Raw genomic sequence first — 27104 nt, forward strand, 5'->3', positions numbered from 1 at the left:
TTCATTATAAAAATTCTAACATGTGATAAAAGATGATGAGAAAGCAATAACATGATAAAAATCAACCTAATGTACTTATCTTTTAAATACAATGATTTATTTTGCTTAAAAATACTGTGTAACTAGTTTATGAAATTTTAAAGGCAAAATATGGTTAATACATGTAATGTTTATCATTTATACATAAATACTGATAAATTTATAATTCTAATTCACATTTCTGATACTCCATTTTAATGTTGCAATGGAATAAATTATTTAAAGTACTAATATTTAAGATAAATCCTGAAAAATAGGAGTATTATAACTATTCATTTATATATCTGAATTGGGATATTGTGGGATATTAAAGTTACCTTTTTTTCATAACCATTTAAACTCCAATCTGGTTAAACTAGTTTTAGAACATTAAACATTAGATCACATTTTAAATGACATTTCAAAGATTAACAACCACTTTCCTTTAAAATTTAGGACAGTAATTCTGTTTAAGAGACTTTGTATATTAACTATTAATTTTTGTGTTTGATAATAGAACCATTTAAAAAAATTCCCCACTACATATTATTTTTCTCAATTTTTTTTTCACTATTTTACTAATACTTATTGCTTAACGTCCAGAATTGCAGTTCTGGGATCATAGCCTTTCGTTTGTTGAAAATAGATAGCTTTTTACATCTGTCTTTATCTGTAGTTTTTTTCATATATGCAGTGAGTAGCAGGACTACAAATTATTGTGGTGGGTAAAAATTTCATATAAAAATTTTAGATTTTGTTTTTAGTTTTTATAATCATATCTTTGAATCTTTTTATTTCATGTTGAAATGTAATTTATTTGTAGTAATTATATCAATTTTTCCTTTTACAATCTTTCATTGATTTAATTTAGCTTGTTTCCTTTAAAAAGATTACTAGACTTTAGTTGAATTTATTTTTACAAGATAATCTTATCTAATAAAAGGGAAAATTTAATTTTTTTTCTTTTTAGCTTCTGCTATTATTGTGTGCAACAACTTTTTTTTTGTTGTCTAGTAAAAATGCATAGGATTTTTAAAATATCAGTACTAATATACATAGATATAAACATACAAGTTTATAGTTTTTTGGGTTTGTGTGTGTGTGTGTGTGTGTGTGTGTGTGTGTGTGTATACATATCTGTGTGACTTGCCTTTAATGACCTTGCATTATACTATAGATATATAAATGGGAGAGCTACCATATTTTCTAGTTTCCCTTTCTTTCTGTCCATTGATTGTAAATAGTGTAATTGTTCTCCTCACTGAAAAAGGAACTACTCTGAAGGCTTGGCAAGGACAATTGAAGATAATGAAAAGTATCTAGCAATTCCTTTACTACTAACACCTCCCTTTTTTTTTTCTTTCAGCAAACCAGATCAATGACTTAAAGTATTTTTATCAAGCCTGACAAGCATATCAGTCAGTGCATATGATCATTCTCTAGAGCAACTATGAAAGGAAAGAAAGTGAATCTTTTTTTTTTTTTTTAAATAGGTGTCCTCATACTTATAAGGGCAGGTACAAAGAAATAAGGTAGTTAACTTTTCTTAAAAATAGAAAGGAAAAACTCCTAATGTTTCTATCAGGTATAAGAAGTTATTTTTTCCCTTTGCAATTGTATCCTCTTCCATGTAAATTGCACATAAAAGTTTTATATGGCTTTGAAGGTGTTATAATTCTCAAAAAGATGTAATGGGGAAATCAGACTGAATTAATTGCTTTACTGAACAAATAGGAAGATAGCATTTGGTACATATGGGCTCAACAGAAGGGGAGTAGTATAGTCAAAAGAGGTTTGTGGTATCAGAAACTAAGTTCAAATAATTTTCTCTATTACTATCTTTATGTCTTTAAGTAACTAATTTAACATCTTTAGGACTTAGTTTCCAAACATCTGCAAAATGAGGTGACTGGATTAAATAGCCCCTAAGGCTTTTTCTAGTTCTAAATCTATGATAACCATGAATATCTTCCTGAAATTAAGTTGCATATGAAAATATTATACCAATTAATTTTGAAGGTATTTTTATTTCATATAAGCTAACATTGATTTATGAAAGTAGTAGTAGAAATAACACAAACATATTTCTATCAGAGTACAATAAGAAAGCTTCAACAAGAACTTGCTGATTCCCTAAAAAAACAATCTGTGACTGAAGCTTCACTAGAGGTTACATTGGGTCATCGAAATGATTTGGAAGCTAAGAAAAAGGAACTACAGAAGGAAATATATCATATCAAAAGTAAAGTATGTATGCAAAAAAAAATCAATAATTTGTCAATGATTAAGGGAAAGTGTTTTCAGTGTAACATTCCTTTTTCTTCACCAATATTTCCTGAATAGGATGTCCATCATTTAGACAGACAAGACCTATAATATCTGCCATTTGTACCTTAAATTGGAATGCTTATATAGCCACTCTTAGGGTTATTGACAGTTTTGTTTATCACAAAATATTTTATTCTTCACAGAAGGAATGAGGTGTTTTTCTAAGTAATAATAATAATAATAAATATTACATATACATACTATATATAATACATATATCAATCATACTTTATGATTAGAAAGTTCTTTCCATACATTATCTCATTTAATCCCCAAATAATTCTGTGAAGTAGAAGTAGCAATAATAGTGGGAGGTGCTTGTTTTTGCTCAATGCAAATGACCTGAATAAGCAACTCTATTGGAAGAACAACTGCTAAGTAGTTAAATTTAATGACATGCATTCTAGATAATTGCATAAATATAAATTTATAAAAACCTACAATTGAAGTTTACTTTTCCAAAGGCTACTTTTCCTTAAAACATGTGGTCCTTTCTTAGAGCAAGAGTTTCAGTATACAGCTTCATAATCACCAAGCATAACCTTGCTCATTTTACACGACAACTTTGGTGTAGTGTATTGCTTTGTAATTAGGAAAATTAAGCTCAATTCACCCTCAGTGATTTGCTAGCCAAAAGACTCCAGTAATGTTTTGTAAGTCTCAGGCAATTCTCTAGGATTTATAGTTATAAATAGCTGTGATCTATGAAGTTTTCTATGCTACTGAAATCATAAATACCTAATCAAAAATGCACCTAAATGGTGCATATGTCCATGTAAAGTGAAAGTGGATATTTGAAACATAAAAATACATAGCTTTGTCTATAGAATTGACTACTTGATGGACTAGTGAAAATTTTGATGAAGTTTAATACTTATGTAATACTTATGCATTATAATTAAGAGTAAAGTTTAAAATTGTGATTTTATTTTTAAAGTTGCAAAACTTAAGGTATTTTGTTTGGAATTTTTATAGCTGCAAGAATCTCAAGAACGGCACATACAGTCACAGCGATCCATTAAAGAATTAGAAGGTCATATAGAAAAGTAAGAGTAAAGATTTTTTAAATTTAGTATTATGACTAGTTATAGAACAAATAAAAACATATTAACATATTTAGAATTTAGCATAATTTAAAGTTTCTTGTTCAGTGGGAGACAGGAATATTCTACTTAACTATGATTTATTTTGAGATGATCAGATGAATGAATAAATTGTTTTTAACATTGCGGACATTGATGCCAAAAGCAGTGATTTGCCCTCAAGGAGAATTTGCATCCTAATGGTAGCCAGGGAATAAGATTTGGATCCTCAGTTTCAGGGATGATAAATGGAGCTATACGGAAGTAGATTGGATTACATGCCCCCAAAAGTATTGGGATATAATGGAAATAATCAGCAGAATTTGAAAGGATGAGCAATATAAATTATTGCTAGAAAACTGAACCCAAGCCGAATTATATATGTATTCCCTTGAAAACTATAGTAGAAGCAGTGTAATCCAAGAGAATCTGCTTCCAAATTATGAAAATCTTTGTTCAAGTTGTGTCTGACATGTTATTGATTAGTTGTATGTCTTGGGAAAGTCACTTTGTTCCCCCACACAGTTCCCAAAAAATATACATTGCAGAGCTGGCACAGATATACATTGGTAGGAGGAGTTTCCTCATCAGAAGTTTCCCTGTTCTAATAAAAATTTCATGTTTTGCTTCAAATTCAGCACCTAAAAATGTCCTCTCAAAAAATCTTGGCTATTGTGCCATATCATTTCCCCCCCAAAATATGTTTTACATATATTTTTCATATGCAATTGCTAGTGTGATATATATACATATTAAGAAAGTATGTCTGAAGAAATATCAAAAGACATGGTTTCTGTAAAACAGAAAATTGACTGTAATCTCCAGAAACAATCATGAGACAACCAGATTTAGTAGGGAGAGTGACCCTGGAGTTAGGAAGACCTGAATTCAAATCCTGCTTCTGACATATACTGGCTGTGTGAACCTGATCTTGTCACTGAATCTCTCAGTATTGGAATGCAACTTTGGAAAACTTGAAGTGGCAGGTTGGAATAGGTGGACAGTGTCTTCCTACACCTAGAAAATCAGCTCCCAAAAAATGTGATTATAGATGCTGATCATGTATGTATGAGAATCTATTAAAATATTTTTATCTAAATGTGAGATATACATGAAGGTAGGAGTGGGTATATATAATATTCAAATACAATGTAACTTTCTCAAAAAGAGTTATTGCTTTTTTTTATTTTTGTATTCCAGATTCCAAGTACCATCTCTCTTTAGTCTCTATGCCTTTGCACAGACTGATCCCCTCATGAATGCTCTCCCTCCTCATCTCCACTTAAAGCCCACCTAAGAAAACTATTGCCTCTTGCATAAAACTTGTCTGGATTAATTCTTTTAATTTCTTTCTTAAATTACTTTGTATTTACTCCAAATCTCTATTGGTTGCTTTCATTTTGGTGAAACAAAATCTCTGTGAAGATTGAAGCCATTTTTACATTTTTATAACCTCCAGGATTTGCAAGTAAGGCCCTGAACCTTAAGAAAAATGGGTTGAATAAATATTAAAAGTCTTTAATAAGTATTGAATTGTTGACACCATATTTACTTTTCTTAGGTTTCAAATTGAAAATGCCAGGTTGGAAGCTACAGTAAAACAGCAATTGTGTAAAATTGAAGAACTTCAGGAAAACATTTTGTATTCTGCTTCAGTAAGTCAGCTCTGGAATTTAGTTTTTTTTCATGTGAAAAGTACTTTCCCTTTATTTATGCAGTATAACATGGTAAAAAATTTTAATTGTAAAAACATCTGGTTATTGTTATTTGATATCCAACTATATTCATATTGATTCAGAATGCTATTGATGTTAATCATTATTTTACAGGAGAGATGAGCTTTTTCCACATGAAATTAATAATATTGGCATTACAACATTAGATGAAATTGTTGTAATGAAGTTGGGGGGAAGTGTTCATATTAATATAACAAAAGTCTAATGTTGAGCATTTCGGTCTTGCTCTAAAGTCTTTTGGTGAAATTTTGACATTCAATTAGTAATTATAATTTATACTTCTTACTAAATGAGGTCTACATTATTGATAAGGAAGATTGCTGGGTTTTTTTTAATTGAGTCTGAGCTATTTTGAAAAATGTATCAAATTATACTAAGCATGCTCACTGTGGGCATGTCTCGACAGCAATATGTGAGATTTCATTAGATCACATGCCTTTGGCCTGATGTTTATTATTTATTTGCAAGAAACAGATTATACTTTTGCACATTGGTTTCTCTTTATTCTCTCTCTTCTGTTTAAGTCTATCTTTTTAAGTTTTCTAGGAAACCTAGAAAGTGGAATCATTTGCTGATGATTCAGGAGTATCAGGTTACTTTTGCTTATATAAAAGCCCTTTCTAATTATGAAATGGAGTTTATTTTCCATATTCATGAAATAAATTATACTTAGATTTTTTTTCATATATTGCACTCCTAAAAAGTAAATGAATAACCCCTCAAAACTTGAAACTAATCCTATGACACTATTATCAATATTAGAAAAACAAGATAGTGAAAAGATTGAAGGCTTTCTTAGTCCTGGCTGACCTCCTTGCTGTCCATATGACTTTTGACAAATAGTTTTCTGTCTTCAGGCCTCAGTTTCCTCATATATAAAATGATGTACTAGAGTCCCCTTTTGCCCCAACAATCTACAATTCTAAGTGAGTGATCTTTATTTGCTTGTTCTTATTCTGTCATCAAGTCAGCTTTCCAAAAATGTAACAAAAATTATTTAATGCATGCCAGCTAAGTCCCTATATATTATATCAGCATAGATACTGAAATAATAATGAACTAAAATGGGTGGTGGTACAAAAATTAGAATCCAACTACAATGGCATGTTCACTGTATGCTACAGACAAAAATAACAAGTATTGCAAGATAATAAGAAAAGTTTTATCAAAAAATAGAACTTTGAGAGTTGTCTTTGAGGTTTGAATAAGAATCAATAGTGAGATGATAGGAGAACAGTACAATCTAGGAAAATTGTATGAGTAAAAGCCCAGGAATATAAGGAGGGTTGTTTTAAAGAAAGTAGAATTAAAAGGTGGAAAAAATAGGTTGTGGTCAGATTTTAGTGAAACTAAGGTGGGCCAGAGAAGTTTAGCCTCAATCTGCAGCAATCTCATTGTAGGTTCTTGAGCAGGAAATTAAAATGATCTAAATATAGTGTTTTATGAAAATTACCTTAGCATCATTTAGTAAGAATTGGTGTAGGGATAAAACAGAAAGCCCTTTTAGGAGATTTTTTTTTGTTTTCATTAATTCATAGGCAAATTAGTTAATACCACTATGCCACTTTTAAAATGAGAAGGTTGGACTAAGGTGTTCACCTCTCAATTATGATACTCTGCTTGAAGTTATGAGTCTGGTCTAAGGTGATGAGCATGATGTATAAAACGAAAAAGAAATCATGAAGGGAAAAGTTACAAGGATCATAAATGACAAATAATTGAAAAAAAAATCAGGATCCTGTGTTGCAGCAATGTAAAGGACTAAGAAGGAAGATTTGGTATACAGAAAGAACTTTTGTCTTTTGAGAATGCAGTTTAAGTAGACTAGTAGGAAGATAATCTAGATTTTTTTTGGAAATAAAATAAGAACAATATTAAGAGATCCAACCTAAGAGTCAGGATAACATGAGTTGAAATCTACTACTGACATGGATGACTTTGTGAACCTAGGCAAGCCTTGTAACCTCTGAGTGCCTTACTCCGATTCTCAAAGACTCCTAGAGTTCCATATTCTGAATTGCAACTAAGCACAGGGCCTAGTTCCCAAATGAGGAACTATTTTTTTTTTTTTTTAATAGGGAAGATCATTGGAGAAAGAAAAGATTGAAAATCTTGAAGGGAAGATAAAGAAGGCAGATCATAACAAATCAAAAGCTGATTCATGATCTAGAGCAATAGAATACCATTCAAGGAGAATAACAAAACATGAAGTTTATATAGGTTTTATCTCATCCAAATACAAAGAGATTTGGAGAAACAGTACACATTTACAGACATTTCAACATAGGTATGCTTAGATCACGGGTCAGGTATGTCTACATTGAAGTAATGAGAATGAGGGATCACTTCATAAGCTGTAAAAAAAAGAGAAAATACAAAGTGTATTGACAAACTTGGCCCACATTCTATGCATTCTAATCATTTGAACCAATTTAAAATGTATTAACATTATTAACATAAATGATATTTATATTAAAATCCAATGAAAATTTTCATTGACATAAATTTCCAAAAAAAAAAAAAAAAAGGTTTGTAGTGAAAGCAGAGGAAAGCCATATCATTTTAAGAATAATCATTTTGAAATCTTTCCATATTTGTTTTGGTTTTATAAACTATACTCAATTGATATTGGATCTGGAATGAATGAAAAATTTTCTTTTTTGAAATACAAGTTCAGTTCTTATAATATTAATACAAATTCAGTTCTTATAATATTTTTCTTTTTAAAAATGTTATCAAAGCTTGGTACTGAAAGGGAAAAAATAAAGAAACTAATTGAGACGAAGAAGTTCCTGGAAAATCATCTAGAGCAAGAAATAAAGAGAAATTGTGAGTTACAGAAAGATGTCAATGGGTAAGATTCGTTTTTTCAGAATGTTTGAATCAAACATTAAGTAAGTAAGCAAGGACTTAAATGTTTTGTTAAATTGTAAGTGTAAATTCATTTTTTTTAACAAATTGATGATTACAGTGCATATAATTCTAAGAAAAGTTTTCATTTTCATTTTATTCATTCATATTAAAGATTTTTACTTACATCTTTGAAGTTATAGTAAAATGCTATATATATGGCACCTATACCTTAAACTGTTTTTCAAAATTACACTATATAGCATTTAATAGTCTCTTGTTAAGTATACTATTTCTGCAGATAAATAGTTTCTATAAGGTCTCTATATGCTCCATCCTAATTTATTTCCTTTATAATTTATTTATTCTTTTACCATTCATTCACAAAGTAATATTAAGCATCCGTTGTGTGTAAAATATTGTGCTAGTTCCCAGAGCTTCAGAGATGAATACTCTATAGTCCTGGTTTAAAGCTGATTACAACCTAGTAAATGAGGTAATGCTGGGACACAATTGTGCAAATAAGAATATGGTTAGTGCTTAGGGAATGATATAAAGAAACTGTGATCAGAGATTGGAAGAAAAAATCCTTTGTAGGATCAGCAAGAATGCCTTAAGACTATGACTTTTGAGCTAGAACCTATAGAATTTTTAGGTCTCGAATTTAAGGTCCTTTACAATATAACAACATCTTGCCTTTCCACACTTATATTATTAACTGGACTGTTCTCTGTCCTTCAAAGCATGCTATGTGTTTTCCTACCTCTGCCCTATGCCTATAATGTTCACCCATGCTCTCTGTATCCAACTTCTGGATCCAAATGCAGTTCCTGAGGCCTCCTCTGATATTTGTGGTTAATGACCTTCACCATTAGACATCACATCTAACTATCTGTTACATTTCCCTAATGCTCTAACACTTTATCATACTGATCTACATGTATGTCCTATATTTTGATTGCATTAAAGAACAGACCATGGCATATCTAAATGTTGTATTTTATCACAACCTTTAGGGATAAGCACTTAGTGCTTTTTGATTGAATCTGAATTGAATATGGCAAGAGGACACTATTATTGTTGAAGTATCAGATCCTCTGACGCCAAAGTAGAGGCTACAGTTTCAGTGGCAGAGGAGTCATCAAATCATCATGTTTTTCCCAGGATTGTAATTCAGCTGTGTTATGGTTTAAATAGGTTTTTGTGGGCTTATTTTGAACTGTTTTTTAGAGCACTAATTCTAAGGGAGGGAATGCATTCCCTGTGCCAAACAGTCAATATACAAAGTAACATTTGAGATTTCATTTTACTTTTCAAGTTATATTTCCATCCACTAAATAAACATTTTAAATATAACTTTGTATTCTAATTTCCTTAAATGATATCATTTATGTTTTGTGGGCTAGGACATTTATATACTTCAGCTAAATTATACAGATCAAAGATTAATGTAACAGAGGCATAAAACATTACCATAAAATGTTTTTGTTAAATAGATTATCATATAAATTTCTGATTATATTACTGAAAGATATCCCCCTTTTCAAAAAATATTAGAGCTTAACCAGAAATCATTTGGGAATATTGTACAATGAAGTGATATTAATGAAGAGCTGACAATGAATCTTTTGAAATACAGATGAAATTGTTAGTGAGGCTACTGTTTCTTGGTTTTATTTTAACAAATTATTGTCTGATTTGAGTTGGATGACGTAAAGAACTCTTTTTAAAGATTTCTTTCTTTGAGTGAAAATAAGACAATAGGTCAAACATAATATTTTTAAGCATATGATATTTAAACTATAAAGATTGGCTTCATTATTCTGTTCATTCTCACAGATTTAAACTGCTGTTGAAAACAACAAAAAAGAAATTAAGAGAATATGAAAAAGGATATGTTGTTTTCCAGGAAGAACTGAATCAAACACATTCTGAAGTGGATAAACAAATTAATAGGTTAAAAAATAAGGTAATCCTTAATATTGGAAAATGCAAAATATCTTTATTTTTTTTTTCTTTTGAATTGGGTATGGAAGTAGCAGGTCCTTGAACACCAGTAATCATGGGAAGATATAAATTTCCCATGCTTTCATGTTGCCATGAAAGGCAACATTTTCTATCTAAAATCTACTTGCACAGTTTTTACTGCTCCCAGGAGCTCAGACAAGCTTGTGATGGAATCAGGGTAGCTATTCCAAATTTGAAAATGAGTGCAAGGTGCAAAGAACGTGTGAAGAATCCAGTGGTGTTCTCTTTGCCAAAAGGTACCTTTATTTATGAGAAGAGGATACGGTAATATGAAGTAGTAAAATAGACACCAGGAGTTGTAAATATGAAGCAGGTTCAGGATAGCAATAGAAAGAATGTTATACGTTTTTTTTTTTTTTTTTTTTGTTGTTGTTGTTGTTTTTTTTTAACAATTAACAGTAGAAAAAAACAAGCTCCTCACTGAAATTCACAATTAACCAGGAGAAAGGGAATATTCCATGAGATGGGAATATATACCATTCATAAAGAAATTTAGCAGACTAACCCTAAAAGGGGTTAAGAAGAGAAGTGGATTACACCATTGATTGGTGGCCTACCTCTAAAAGGGATTTATCACCCTAAAAGAGAGTTAGCATCCTAAAAGAATTAGCTATAACAAGGAAAAAGACATATGGAGGAAAGAAGTGAGAAGAAAGATACCATAAGGAGAGAGAGTACTAAAAAGGGATTTTTAAAGAAGATCTAGTATAAGTGAATCTTCTTTATAGGGGAAATTTAACTTTAAGGGTTTGACATCATAACTTTTATATATTTAACACTGTATATATATATATATATATATTATATATATATATATATATATATATATGATATCTTTTGGCAGAAAATGATCTTGTGAATTTTTCACATGTGTCTTATGCCTTGTATTTCAAACTAGAATCACTACTCTGACCCTCTCACTATTTTTTTTATATAATGACAAGTGACTTCTTAAAAACCATTTTATTTTACAATAATTAATTTGCTGTCCTGCAGTTTTCATCAATATTTATCAAAAAGAATTGATTTAACATTTACTGAGTTTGTGCTTTTTGGAACTCAGTAGTGTCACATTTTTAAATTTATCACTTATTTCAGTCATCTATCCTTGGGACTGAAGGAAAATAGGTAGAAATGCTGCTATGCTTGTTGGTTTATTTTGTTGAGACATTTGGGGAATAGTAAAAAGGACTATTACACACTAAAATCTCTGGTAAATGATTATAACATATTCTCTGGGTACTATTACCCGAGTTTTGTAGATGAGAAAGACAATTTTTTTCTTGCTCTGTATTTGCACATCTCACTATGTGACATTCAGATTATTATAAATTTATTTGCTTTCTCAATAAGGTCTATCACCATAAAATCAGTGTTATCATTAGAATGTAAAAAGAATCTTTTTCCCCCCAAATAACTTTTAAGATCTATTGCTGGTTTAGGCCTAGCAAAACTCGAAGAAGGATGAAATCCATCTACTCTGAATTTTTTAGATATCGGCTCACTGTACTAGAAGTTGGGCAAAAAAGACACATGAAAAAATGAGAAAACCCAGAAGACAATATGGGAACAAGTACTAAATATGGATTATTCAGACCATAAAAGCTAGTGATTTCATTGTTTCAATTTTAATTTTTGTTTTTGATTTGTAAATGTACCTAAATAATCATTTTAGGCAACATATTTTACAGCTGTAATATAAGGATAATGATTTATTTAATTACAACTGAATTAAAAACAATTTAATATTAATAATATAAATTAACAATTAAATTGGAATATCTTTATTTTGTATAATTTGCTAAACTTATTTTATACAAACAGAATGAAGACCTCACACTACAATTGGAAGCAACATCTGCGAAATGTATACAGTTGGAATCAATGAATAGAAGTCTTCAAGAAGACTTATTTTCTATGAAAAGCTTAGAAAAGAAATGTGACGCGTTGGACAGGAATAAAAGACAATTGGAGGAAGAAGTAGTTAATCTTAAACTTCATTTAGAGATTACTAAAATACAACAGTGTCAAGTATTACAGTATAAACAGGAGATTGAAGAACAAGCAAGGCAGGAGATGGCAGAAAAACTAAAAAAAGTCAATCTATTATTACAGGTTACTTTATCACTACTATACTTTTAAAATATTTCCATATAAATGAAGGTTTAGAATTTTTTCCCCCTGTTCCAAATCTATAATTTTTTTAAAATTTTCCCTCTGCATTCTTTTTTATGGGTTTCCATAAGCTTCATATCACCATATAAAAGAAAAATAATTCTTTTTGAAATTATAGTTTTTTTTAAAATTATTGGCATAATTTTTAAAATGAAGAGTGAGTTTTTTATTCAACAGATACTTAAATGTAACAGTATTCTGGAAGATTTTGAAGTTAAAATATTTTCAGAATTATACCTATTGTTTTTATATTGATCTACTATATTAGCCCTAGGAGAACTAGTGAACTAATATCCAATAGAAATTAAGAGCGTTTTTTAAATTTCAAAATTAATTCAGCTGACCCTGAAAATGAGTCCTTTCAAAGTTAGAATCTATTTTTAGGAATTAAGAATTGCTTTTTCAATCACTAAAATTTAAATGAAAACTAACAATATGATAACAAATCTTAAAATTTTCAGAATAGTTAGGTATTTTTTGTAACTTGTTCTTTGTATTCCATTTGGTTTAGAAACAAGCAACAGCCCAAGATTATTTAGAACAATCAAGAGAAACTAACAATGTTTTAATAAGAAACCAAATGGAACATCGAATTCGAGATTTGGAAGCTGAATTCTCCAAAATGAAAAACTCACGTGAAGACTCTAAGGCAGAACTGGATAGATATAGAAAGCTTTATTGTGAAGAATTAAAACTCAGAGAAACATTATCAGACAAATTAGATGGGTAAGCCTAAACACAGACACTAAAAAAAAAGTATTTAAATTTATCAGATTATTTTTAAAGTTTTCTGTTTTGAATATAACAGATGCTTGATGGACATATGTATTACTTCATTGGAAAATGGGGATTAATTGTATTAAACTTTTATAAATATTTTTAAAATAATAAGTAGGTACAAAGGAATTACAGTGTGCTACTTTGGAAAGATAATACTCTGGTTATAGAATCTGAGAGCTCAGCTTTAAATCTTGCCTCTGGTGCTTGTTTCCATATGATTTTGAAAAACCTTCTTCTGAAACCTTTTTTTAAAATCAGGATCTTTTATTAGGTGGCTTTTAAGATCCCTTTCAATCTTTAATCTATGATCCTATGAAAATTATTTGTTTTTATGTATCTTATTCATATACAATATTATTTCTTTTCACTATTTGCAATTGATTAGTCCTTCCAGGATGAAATTAGATAGCCTGAAAATTAGAATAACATTATTATCCTTTCATTGAATGACAATACTAAAAGGTTTAAAGTATTTACAGAAATGTAAAATGAGATCATAGCAATATATGACACACTGTAACTATTCTTCTCCTAATGGTAACAATCAAGACTACCAGACTTAAGGCCATCCTAGTAGCTTATAGAAAGTTCAACCATGTCCCCCAATTCCCTGTTGTCCTACCCTTCAAATTTTTATACAGGTGAAACCCTCATGGAGGAAATGATTAGAAAGGAATAGGATATAACATATATTACAAAAGTGTTTAGATTAGAATGTTGGATAGCCAAAAGATACCATCCATTAAAAAAAGTCTGGGAGGAATGGATCAATCTTCCTTCTTGGCACCAAAGTGGTTTTGTGAGCTGGCTATTTATTTGAGATCCTCTTGATTTTTTTAGTCTCAACTGAGTCACCTTTCTCTCCTTAGAGACTGCAGTCCTCTTATCATTTGGCTGCTACCTGATATCCTTAAAAGAACTCTTGTAATTTTCATATGAATTTATAGAATACAAATTCTTCCTTAAAGATCAGATTAGTAAGGAATTCCAGATTTTCACATATCTTTTGTGGTTTGTTTTGTTTTGTTTTGAATTTTTCCAGGATACCCTTAAAATCTCTTTTTTCACTCAATTTCTTTATACTGTTTATTCAAAAAGGACCTTAATGGAAGTAATTCAGTTGTGTAAAAACTTTAATAATTTACATAGTAAGTTATTCCTTACTAATAATAGTATTTCTAATATTTTACTAATAATTTGCTAATAGTAAAGAAACAATTCAGCAAAAAGTCACAATTATGATAGCATTAACTAAAAACACCATTTAAGAAAAATGTTTACCATTTATGGGCTTTGAAATGTTCACAGAACTAATGAGAGATTAGCTGAGATAAGTTCCAGACTACTGAATGAAAAACAAAAAAGTCCAACTTTAATCAGCAGACTTACTACTACTACAAATCCAGCTCAAGAGTCCCCTCATGTTGGGATTTTTGATATTACTATGGTCCTTCCTACAAGAAATTCAGTATATTCTCCTGGAAACATAGGATCTTCAGAAAATGACATGGAGGCCTACTTTGCAAAGGTTAGTAATTTTGAATTCTTTTCTTTTTTCATATTAAAGATAGTATGTAAAATATTTATCATAATGAAATTTCCTGCTTATATATTTTTGAATGTATCATATTGATTTTTATGTTCTGTTAAAATAAAAATGGTCCTTTTACCTAATGATAATTTTTAAATGCTAGATTATAAATTTATAAATTTTTTAGGTCCATAATTATCATATGTACCAATTATATCTGGTATTAAACAATTGTAACCTTGATAAGTGGCATTCATATAAGAACTCTAAATTGAATACTATTTTTCTCACCAACCAGTACTTAGAGAGACTTTATCTCTGATTTATTTTCACATGCTAACATTTAAAAATATAGCCTTTCTATGATTGTTGTTTTTTTTTCAGAATTACTTAAAATGAATACATATGTATAACTACAAAAAACCACACACCCTTTTTTAAAGTACCCCAGAGAAATCTATTGCAAAGCAATCTCATGTAATATGAAAAACTATGAATAATTTAGTTTTTTAGTTCATATTTGTGTAAAGGTTTTCTTAAACTAGGTATATAGCCTTAAGAAGCATTGTATATCTATGGGATCTTTCTCCCACCTCATAATATGTGCCCATTTCTAAGGACCTTCCAGCCTTGGCATAGTAATTGTAATGCAGTGAACATTGTTTGGCAGATGTTAAGATTTTTTTTAAATACACTGCTAAAGTGCCCTCAAAAATGTAGCAATGAATTAGTAAAGATGAAAGAATTTTAACTTTATGGGGCTATATCTTTGTAAGCATCTGGATGATAACAATATCATAGAGAATATGAATATTATATCTTTCTTCTGAAGGATTTAATTAAAATGTTCATTTTAAAAACAGATTGTTTTTCAATTTTTGAGGAAAATATACCATGTGAAAATCTCCTTATTAACTCTCAATTATCATTTAATTTCCCTTTTATTGACACAGACATTATGTTCATATTTTCCCTTTCAGGATCAGCTCAACTTCACTACTTTTCCTTCCTTTTACCAACTCTCTTTTTTTATAAAATATATAAATGTGTTTTTACTTCTTCAGTTCCTAGATCAACAATCTGTTTTTCTCTTCTCTACAGCCAGATCAGTGAAAAGGTGTGCAGTCAACATTATTTAATGTTCTTTTTGGCTCGCTCTTTGTGACTTGAACCACAAATCAGGTTTAATAAAAAAAAATCCTCTATATTAATATATTTTTGTTATCATAGTTTATTCTAATGATGATAGGAAGTAAAATGTAGTTTACATAATCAGAGGTTTAGGAAGAAAGGACTTAACTTGTGCCAAAGCAATGTCTGTCTGTCTGTCTGTCTGTCTCTCTCTCTCTCTGTATATATATATATATTTTTACAATGGATTAATAGTTTCACCTCTTAAAAATAATTTTCTTTCCTTTTTAATGTGTTTATTTAAAATTTAAATACAAAATGAGAAAAAACAGAAAAAGAAAAAAAAAGCATTGTCATGTTCCCAGTAGAACATCAGGAAGGCTTCAAAATATATGTAACAATAAATTTTCATTTCAAGAAAGCATATTTAACAATAGAAGACTGTATTCATAACTGTCCATCTTTGCTTCCTTGTGTTTTCTTTTATTTTCTGCTGTGTATTTTTTATTTTTTTTTTTTTTATCCTTTTCTCCCCCTGCCACCTACCCAAAGCAGGCTGTAGTATACAGTATATAGCAGGCACAGATATATATGTGTATGTGTATAAATATATGCACACACATATGTATATATACATATATACATATACACCTACATATGTATATTCACATATATGCATATACTTATACATGTAAAACAATATTTTTATGGCTGACATATAATGTAGATTGTACATTTTTAAAATTTGACTTTGAATTCAGTGATTACTACTTCTATTTTATTTTTTCTAATAAATTCTACTCCTGATTATTGGTATTATATTTGTGTATATTTCTTATTCCCATCCCTGCAAACTACCTTTTTTCTACCATTTGACTTGCTTTGCTATTACTTAGCCTCACAGTGCTACCCCTCCCCAACCACCATGGATCTCCTCTTTTTCTCTCCCCAACCTTTATCTTCCTATTAATCTACACATCCTCTTAATCTACACATCTGCTCCCATCATTTAAACATCCTCCTGTACTCCACCTTATCCTATTCCCTCTCCCTTGTTTCTTAATAGATTTTGGAAAATCTTGGAAATTATTCTTGGTGTGTGTGTGTGTGTGTGTGTGTGTGTGTGTACTCCCTCTTCGAACCATTCCAGATATGAATAGTCCCTCCTTCCCCATCTAATTTCTCTGTATTGATTCTTGCTATTGCACTTCATTCCTATAGCATAATTACTGTTTTTAATCTTTTCCTAGATAATTTTTGCTTTTTAGAGTTACATAATACTCAGTTCTACCCCAATCTTTCTTTTGGATTATATAATTACTAATAACAATCTTAGACATCTGGTTTACATTTTCACATATAAAACATAAAAAAATGTGTCCTTATTTAAATCCCTTGGAATTAATCTTTGACCTTGGCTTTTATATGTTAAATTTGCTATTGAGTTCAGGTTTGTTTGAGACAGATCATGAAAATCTGACAGTTCCTTGAATGTCTTTATTTTTAATTCAATACTGTATTTAATTTTGCCTTAGTTCTTTTTTAATGGAATATGTTTCCCCCATTTAAAAATTTTAATGTTTTATTTTTCCCAGTTACACGTAAAATGATTTTATACATTTAAACTTTGAGTTCCAGATTTTCTTTCTCCCTACTTCTCCATTGAGAAGATTCATGTGAACTTACAGAAAACACTTCCATAAAAGAAAAGTGTTGTGGGGAAATATATATATGTAGATTAAGGGGAGATATATCTATATATATATATATATATAGATATATCTCCCCTCAATCTACAAAAACAAACAAACCCTCCAGAAAACTAAAGTTAAAAAAAAAAAGAAAAAACATACTTCAATCTCTGTTCAGATACAGTGTTCTTTCTCTGGATATAGACAGCATTTTTTTATCATAATGCCTTCAGAATAGTCTTGGATCATTCTATCGCTAAGAATAGCAAAGTCATTCACAGCTGATCATCTCATAACATTGCTACTTTGTTATTTATTTTTTCTTATTTATTTTGGGATTTTTTTAGATATTCATTCTCTCATTGCTTTTTTTTATATAAAATAAAAAAGATATAAAAGGAAAATAAACAAAACAGAACATTGCCAGGTGCCAGCAGAACACTAGGAAGGATCCAAATGTAAAACAATAAATGCTCATTTCAAGAAAGCATATAGAAGAAATAGAAGAAATTATATTCATGAGTGTATATTTTTTGTTTCTTGTATTTTATTCTTTCTTGATCTGATTGAAAGTCCTGGAAATCTACAGGTTAATTGAATGTTCTTTTATTTCTTGTTCAATATTATAGACAATTTTATCAGATATGATATTTTGACCATAAACCTAGGTTTTTTGGTTGCCAATTCCAGGACCTGAGGTCTTCTATTGTGGCTGCCAAGTAATATACAATTCTAATTGTAGCTCTAGCATATTTGAATTGATTCTTTTGTTTCTTGAAAATTTTTCTCTTTGATCTGGAGATTTTGAAATTTGACAATAATATTCCTATGTGTTTTCCACAAAGGATCTCTTTTGAGTTAGTGATTGATGGATTTTTTTTTTCTATTTCTACTTTCTATCACAAAAAATTTTGGGGGGGATTCTTAAATTATTTTGTCAAGGTTCTATTTTGGGTCAAAGCTTTCAGTTAGTCCAGTTATTGCATTTTCTCCTCTTGATTTGTTCTCCAAATCTGTTGTTTTTATGTTTCATATTCTAGTCTATTTATTTTATTCTCTATGTTTTATTATTTTTTGGTCTTTTGCAATTTGACTGGCTTCCCCTTGCTCTAATTTTCAAAAAGAATCTTTTTTCTTCTTTAAAACTGGATCTACTTTTATAGTTGGTTACCTTTTTTTTTTCATAATCTTTTTGGATGGTCTTCATTAACTTTTTTTTTTTTTAGTTTTTCCTTCCTATCATTTGATTTTTAAAATATCTTTTTTGAATTCTATAAATTCCTTTTGAGATACTCTTTGGGGTAGAAGCTTTTTTTAGTTTACTGTCCTCCTCTGAAGATGAACCCCAATCTTGCCTATTCCCACATTCATTTTCTGTGGTTGAGGTGTTTTTTGTTTTTTTGTTTTGTTTTGTTTTGTTTTGCTTTGTAATGAGAAATGTTAAAGCACTTCTAATCAGGGAGTTGGGAGATAGTGCCTCTAGCTTTAGCTCTCCCCTGCAACCTAGAACCCCAAACCATGAGCCCTCCCCTCTTCCTTCTAGTGCTTGCAGTCAGAAGTACCCCCCTGCTTCTACACTTACCGGGAGTGCTGGTTCCTTTTCTTCAGGGCCCCCGGAATTGGTAGTACAGCCGAGCATGGCTTTCCTAATCAGCAGAGATTCCCTCACTCTTCCCAGACTTGGACTTCCAATTCTGGAGATGAAAATTTCTGTGGTTTCTGCTGAGGCTCCAGCCAAAGACAGAAAGCCCCAGTGCTCCCCATATGGTGTTTCTGTGGAGCTAGCCTGGAAATATATGTACTTTAAACTGGTTAATTCCCGCCTGGGGTCTGTAGTCAGATTAAGTTGTACCTGGAGGAACTCTGTTCTGCCCCATATCATCTTGATTTTTGACCAGTCTTTGTTCACCCTGAGATGTAAATTTGTTTTGTTTATGGCAAAAATCTGGAGAGATTGAAATTTAGTGACACGCTTAGCCATCTTCCCAGAATCATCCTCATAGAGAAATTTAATGACTTGCCCAGAGTCACAGAATTAGGAAATACCTCAATATTTGAATCCAGATCTTTCTGCATCTTATCCCTGATGTTTTGCTGCCTCCCCTGAAACCTTATCTGGGTTTCCTAAATAAGCTCTCTTGTAATCTTGTTCCTCTTTGTCACATTTGAATGAGTCCTCCTCAGTGTGTTGCAAATGAATCTATCTTCCAAATCAAGTCACCCTCCATATCTCTCAGCTTCAGCAGGAACTTCAGTGTAATCTGGCTAAAATTACTTCATGGCTCTTTTGACCACCTTGTTGAGATACCTCTTTTTTTATCACTTGACCTTGATTATCACCATATCCCACAAAAATTTAATAATTTTGTCATTTTCCATTTCTGATTTTTTGGTATCATCAATATATTTTAATAGGTTAGATTGAACTTACAAACAAAAATGCCTTCTCATGTTTTGTCATTTAGAAGCAGTAACCAAATATTTCTCCTCTTTTAATAACTGATTTCATTTCTTGTGATTTTTTTTTGTACTTCTAACTCTTTAGAAAGAAAACATTCAGGAGAGACATAGATTCTATGTAATCTTTAAATCTTTTGTCCTCTTTTATTTCTCATACATGTGTTTTCCAGCATACTTCCTAGAATCCTCTCCTGTTCTCGTCTTCATTTTGAAGTCACTAAGCATCAAAATTAGTTCTGACTTGGCTGAGAAACTGTTTTTCATAGATTTTCTCTCCTTCAGTCTCTTCAACAGATATTGGCATACAGGCTATAATTGTCTTCATGGTAGCTTTTTATAGATACTTATCATAAACATTATGATAGGAGGAGGTCAGATATCATGGGAAACAATGCTTCTTGTTGCCTTTGGTTTTATGTAGTAAAACCAACTATGATCCATCCTTCTAAGCCATCCTTTATTTTAAGTAAAACTTTGTTTTATCTTCTCATTTATTTCAGTGACGTCAATATGGGTATCATTGATTTCTTCCAGTATCATGGCACATTACCAATAATTAAGTTAATGTTTTAAAAAATGACTAAAAACTATTCCCCCTTTTTTGGAGGAAAGGTACCATTCAGGAGGACTAAAATAATTTTTCTTTATTTCATGGATTAACCTATTACCATCTGTTAGTATTCAAAGTTCTGGCAAGAGTCCTCATGTACTTGGTCATTTTTTGGCATTCATTTATTTAAAAAACAAAACAAAACATTAAGTACCTCCTCTATACTAGACACTGTTCTTGTACTTGAGAGAGAAGTCTCAACTATGAAAGACCTTGCATTCCATTATTGTTTTGTAAAAAAAATTAATATAATTAATATAAACAATATAAATTTCAGTAAATATAAAGCATATACAAGTACCTGCAAAGTAATTTGGTTGTACAGGGAGGGGCCTATCAATTAAGATGATAGGACTTGCATATACTTGAGCTGAGCCTTCAAAAGAAAGGGATTCTGAAAGACTCAAGCAAAATGTAAAAGCCTGGAGACAGGAGGTGGAATGCCTTTTATAAGAAGAGCAGATAGGCCAATTTGCTTGGAACTTAGAGTATGTGAATGAAATAATATATAGAATTAATTTTGTTAGTATCTTGAGTTTAACTACAATTACCCCTTCTGTGTCAGAACTTTCCCCATTGCAGCTTCCATATATTGTGGGTTGACATAAGAAATGGGAATTTGGGGGGAATTTTGTGGAAGCTACAGATAACACATGCAGGCCAGCAAATAACACAAGAGTTTATGACCAAAACTTAAACCAAATTTTACAACAAATATGATAAACATCTTAAAAAATAGAAAAATTCAGACTTCTTCTCTGGTATGAGGGGAGGATCAAAAAAATTTACGTGAATTTTTTAGATTGAGTTCTGAATTCTGTCCCCTTAACACCTGTATAGAAGGGATAATAATATATGAAATATATACTTTGTTGTTTTCCTATTAGAATGTAACCTTCTCATATAGCAGGCATTAAGTGCTTAGCTTACTATGTACTTAGCTTACTATGTTAGTAGGGATCATTTAGATTTTTAAAAAATTTAAATCCCTATCCCCTAGCATAATGCCTATATACAGTAAATTCTATTGGTTGATTGATTGATTGATTGATTTACATTGGCCTCAATTTTCTTATCTGTAAAATGAGAAAGTAGGGCTAGCTGACTTTTAAATTTTATTTCCAGCTCTATTACTACATGCTGATGCTGGATACATTTCTTACTGTATTCTTTCCAGATACAGGCATAATAATGCCTTTAAAAGAAATAATCATTTCACATCCATTTTTATAATTATTTTGTAATCATATTATAGAGATCTCTGTAAGAGCTAAGAACGTTTCACATTTTGGAAGGCAGCTATGCTCACCACTATACCACCAACACCGCTAAACATTTCACATTTTGAAATGATCTTCAGAAAACCCTGTTTAGTGATGATGACTATATGAATTGTCAGATATGTCTATGAGAGTCTTAAAAATACTAGGAAAGAATCATAGATTAGTCCATTCTCCCATGTGTGATTTATTTAAAGAACTATGATTTTATAAGGTAGTAGTTTCTAGAAAATTTGTCAATGATAACCATCTTTTTTAGAAATGTAACTTTTTAGAATATTTAATCATAACAAACCTTAAAAGCTTCAGAATATATGCTAAGAAAACAACAGCTTTTCTACTAACAGAGCTTGAGTTAGTGGAAAAAATCAGAATCAGATCAAAAAGTTATAGAATCTTAGACAAAAGATTCTAACTTCCCCTAATAGATAGGGCCAGCTGTATGCCAAATTGGTTTGTCATTGGTACCTTCTTATCTCCTTTTGTTATACCTTCCCCTTTCTTGCATGTTCCAGTTATCCTGATTGAAGAACATCATGTTAGTGCTAGCCACTCACAGCTGTATTATTAGATACCAAAACATTTCTGCCCTGGACCTTATTCTTTATTTTAATAATAACAACAACAACAACAATAGTGCTATTATTTTTAGCTAACAGTCATAGAGCAATTTAAAGTTGACAAAATGTTTTAAGGATATTACCTCACTTGATTGTCACAAAAACTCTATAAAAACAATTGTATAAAACATGTGAGACCAAGTAAGATTCAGAAGGGTTAAATGGTTTGCCCATGACTATTGTCTGGAATTTCAACTAGAACAGATATAGATGTAGATACATTATGACTATAGATACACAGATATGGTGAGCAAGAAGAGCCTAAAGGCCAAAGTTGATTTTCTTTTTCAAGAAAAATATAATTTTGGCAAAAGTGAAAATAAAAAGGGTAAAATTTGCTTAAAGTGGAAATAAAAAAGGTAAAATTTGCTTAGAGTAAAAGAAATCTCTATCCCAAACCTGAGATGTGACTACTCTGCTAACAAAGTTCATGCATCTTTTTGTATTAACTGTGATAAGCTCTTGATTTTGTTGATAATAGCATTATTTTATTAGAGCTCAGCTTCTATAAAGGGTCGCATACCTGAATGTGTGTGTTGCAAAATTATGATTTTTTTTTTTTGCTGAGGCACTTGGGGTTAAGTGACTTGCCCAGAGTCACACAGCTAAGAAGTGTTAAGTGTCTGACGCCAAATTTGAACTCAGGGCCTCCTGACTTCAGGGCTGATGCTCCATCCACCGTGCCATCTAAATGCCCCCCAAAATTATGGTAATAAACCAATAAATGTTTGATTTGTATAAATTTTATGTACTATACATCTGGGGTCACATAAAAATTATTCGGACAAAAAGATTGTAAGTGGGAAAAGTTTAAGAAGTTCAACATTAGATTAATATATTTTCTATGAAATGATTAAGTCAAACTAAGCTAATGTCTAAAATTTATTAGTAAGTTCTTTGAGTATCTGCAATTTTTAAGAAGATTTTTTGAGTTCTGTATATTATCTGTAGTTTCTTATTCCTCATTTACATCTTTGTTCTAAGTAGTTTTTTAATATTATTTCAGATGCGGGAGGAGTTGGACAAAAGTATAAACAAGGAACTTGATGAAGGTAGGTCCAAATTATTCACAAATAAAATGTCATAATTTGATGCTATATTTGATTTTTAAATAAGCTCGAAAAATTCCCAGAAAATACTGTTTCAATGCTCCCTCTCTCCTCTTCACCACTTTGAAGTGACCATGTATTCTTTTATGCAGGTATTCATTACTTTCCAAATATGAGAAATATCTCAAATGTGGTATCAGTGGGCATATTCTTACTCTCTCTAGGACCATAGCTTCAAAATCAGAATAGAAGTCCAACTCGATTCTATCTGGTGAATAAGGTTCTTGTTATAGATTTGACCAAAAAAAATAGAGGGAAGTTACAGCTCAATGGAAGTATGGTTCAAATTTTTCCTCAAATTGGCAAATAAAAGAATTGGCAAGATTAGTTTCATTGTGAGCCCCAAAGCAATAATAAACATAATTAAATAGTAAATATAGTTCAACAGGAACATAAAAAATAAACCATCATAAACATAATTATTATTATAGCTTATATACCAACTTCTACTATAGAGGAGGAAATAAAAACTTTATATGAATAATTTGATGAGTTGCCTCGAAATCAATACATATCTTAAATAGTGACTGACATTTATATACACTTTAAACTTTGCAAAACATTTTGCATTATCTGATTTGAACTTCAGAACAACCCAGCATATAGTAGGTAACTTCCAGGCAACTTGATACATCTTATCCAGGAGACTATGGGCAAGTCATTTAACTTCAAAGTGCTTGGGAAGCTCTTTAAGATTCAGTTGGACGCTAGACCATTTTCATGATTCTTTGTGTGTGTGTGTGTGTTTATATAAATTGGTTTTTTCTTCTTCCCTTTTTTCCCAGGTAATGCTGAACTTGAACCTAGAATTTGCTTGGCTTCTCCCATGGGAGCTATTTATCAGTCCCCAGGAATGCCAAATCTGAATCAAGATCCAGTTTCCAGAGCAACTCAGGAATACTTAGAGGTTTTAAGAAAAAATTACACGTTTTAAATAAAGGAAGAAATAATGTGCACTTATGAAATAAGCTGTGAGAAATAATTTATTTGGACCCCTACTCTATTCCAATTAATATTAATCAATTTATTAGAATCATGTCAAAGTTCTGTATATAAGGCCCAAGAGCAGTGACCTGCAGATTTTAAGTTCATTTGCTTGATCATATAAAATTAACTAGAGGCTCTCCACCCTTGTTTTCCTTGTCACAATGACCAAGCTCTGCATGGTAGAGATGACAACTACTTGGAAAATCCCCAGAATATTCTTGTACTTCCAGACTATATCACTTGTCCAATAGGAGCAGGTGACCATTTTAGAACCACTTAAGTCACCCACCTTATGATAAATTTTACCATTTCCTCCTGCCCAATCTAAGGGAAGCCTGTCCAGCTTATGTAGAGATATTCCTTACTTGACCTAACTCATAACCTGCTGGTGTTTCATTTTTCTTAGTTTAGTGTATATGTGTGTGTGTGTATATATATATATATATATATATATATATATATATATTAATCTGTGGAATTATTCTGTTAGTACAATTGATCTTGAATGTTTGGACATCTAGCTCTACAAATATAGGGCCCTGGAAGGAGGAGGCATCTCAGATCTTGAGGAAGCTCTCAGGTCCCACTTCATTAGAGGGAACCATGGACCCTTTTTAATAGGGTGCTATTGCTCAGAACTCTTGAGTCAGTCTCTTTTATTGTAGGTGGGATAATTTTAATCCCCACAATGATGGTGACTCTGGTGGGATAACAATACGTGCATCCCAACCTTGGACCCAAAAAGAAAGGTCACAGTGGCTGGTGTTTCACCAGTGGCTTCCCTGGGGACATCAGTCATGGGAGCTTGGAATCTCTCACTATCTACACTCAAATTCTCTGAGCCTGCGGTCTCTTCAAGATTAATGAGTCTGCCTTGATTAACCCTAAATTAATTTTCTTTAAGAAGGATCCCTGAATGGGGACCATTTGGATTTGTGACTAATTTATCTAAATTTATAAGTCCCAAAGCACTCAAATTCTATATTTATAAAAAATTATATAATTTTAACTTTTTAAAACACAGACTATTGGTTATTTTTCTCCACTTTTGTCACTTTCATTGTGATAAATCCAAGGAGATTCAACAGTAGAATCCTAGTTCCTCATTTTCATCTTGTAGTCACCTAGCTAATTTTAAAACTTCCTGTTGGCAGGAAGATTTTTTTTTCCCCTTTTGATTCTTTTAACAAGGAATAATTAAATCATTCTTGTCATCAAAGAACTCTCTTAAATTGAGGGGGAACTTTCAGCAGCTTACAGCATGTCAAAGAACTTATCTAAAAATCAGTCCCTTGTTGAGGTTTAGAGGAGAATCTATTCCATTGCTCTGATGATACCTAGAAAAAACAATAATTTGAAGTAGAACTAACAGCCTTAGGGAGAGAGATTCTCCAGAACAAGAACAAGTTGTCCAAGCATGTGACCATCCTGGGAACAATCCTAGTCTTTTCTGACCTAAGAAGAAGGCTAATTAAATTTTACAGAAATGTTTTTTTTTTCACTTTTTAAAAAAAAATTTCACTTTTATTTACTTAGGATTGTCAATTATTAATAATCAGAATTAATTTTTCAGAAAGTTTTAAGGGAAAGTAGGTATAAATTTTGCTGAATGTTTCCTTATAAAAAAAAGCCTTTAGACACTAGTTAACTGGTCTTAGGACCCTACAGGTGAAGCCCAGAAAGAAAGAATTACAAGTATTGGAGAATTTGTCAAAACAAAACTCTGAATTTTATAATATTAGCTGTAGGAAAGATGCCCATGTAGATAGGTCTCAGGTGGATAGGAAATCGCACCCCCTTTCTTCATGTTCAAGGGAGGTAATCTCCAATGACTTCAATTAGGTAACTTCTCGGAAGAAATAACCAAGATAGTTACAAGGGAGGGATTCTAGTGCAATTTTCTTATAGGGAGTTCCTCTGCAGAAGTGCTACTTCTGATTAGAGAAACGTGGTCAGGCATAAAATTGAAAATAAATCCTACCAGATCCCAATTAGGACAAGATTGGACACCATGTCAGGTGAATGACTAAAGAAAGAATTATTAAACTATGTAAAGTTTGGTTGGAGAACACAAAAGAATTTAGAGAATTGTTTTGGCCAAAGCATGAAACTTTTAGTTAGAGAGTTATGGAATCAGCTTAGGACAAATGAACTATTAATACTGCTAAATTCTTCTCAGTTTTTCTTCTTGTAGCTATACTTTGGAGAAAAAAATTCTAAAGAAAGAGAACTTTAACCAGCTCTTCTATATACTGGAGACTACTATTAAGTACTCAATACAAAGTACACTTAAAATGGGTGAATCCAATGGACAAATCAGACTACAACAATTTTGTGTTGTTTTTTTGATAAGATTTGAAAAGTATTAATGTTATTAGGAAATAAAGATTATCTTAGGCTGACAGCTTAAAGGTTGGTTCTATACTTAATAGAAGAGGCAGGTAAGATCTTGACTTCAAAATCTCCGAAGAAAAACTTATAACATTAAATCTTGTCTTGTTTATATGTTCTGTGTGTTTCTGTTTTATAAATGATAAAACCAAGTTTAGGAATGCTGAGTTCAAATAAAAAGAAACAATCAGGGAATTGGGAAAATATTTTAAGAGAATGAGAAATATGTGACTTATCTATGTTATTCGTACTTTATATTAAACTATAACTAATATGTTTTATCTAAGGCTTTTTCTT

General features: G+C 31.0%; 1 protein-coding gene across 1 annotated transcript in view; it reads left to right on the forward strand.

Annotated features, from left to right (window-relative positions):
- The window catches only part of LOC127538623 (ankyrin repeat domain-containing protein 26-like), a 91715-nt gene extending 67298 nt beyond the window's left edge, over positions 1-24417 (forward strand). Inside the window, exons 18-27 of the mRNA XM_051962410.1 lie at positions 2113-2265; positions 3322-3392; positions 4990-5083; positions 7906-8018; positions 9854-9983; positions 11867-12157; positions 12729-12943; positions 14306-14525; positions 23327-23372; positions 24215-24417. Of these exons, the coding sequence (XP_051818370.1) occupies positions 2113-2265; positions 3322-3392; positions 4990-5083; positions 7906-8018; positions 9854-9983; positions 11867-12157; positions 12729-12943; positions 14306-14525; positions 23327-23372; positions 24215-24363 (1482 nt within the window). The 3' untranslated portion in view covers positions 24364-24417. The remainder of the gene's footprint in view (positions 1-2112; positions 2266-3321; positions 3393-4989; positions 5084-7905; positions 8019-9853; positions 9984-11866; positions 12158-12728; positions 12944-14305; positions 14526-23326; positions 23373-24214) is intronic.
- Positions 24418-27104: the final 2687 nt, after the last annotated feature.

Source organism: Antechinus flavipes, chromosome 5 (genome assembly GCF_016432865.1).
Source record: "Antechinus flavipes isolate AdamAnt ecotype Samford, QLD, Australia chromosome 5, AdamAnt_v2, whole genome shotgun sequence".
NCBI lineage: Eukaryota > Metazoa > Chordata > Mammalia > Dasyuromorphia > Dasyuridae > Antechinus > Antechinus flavipes.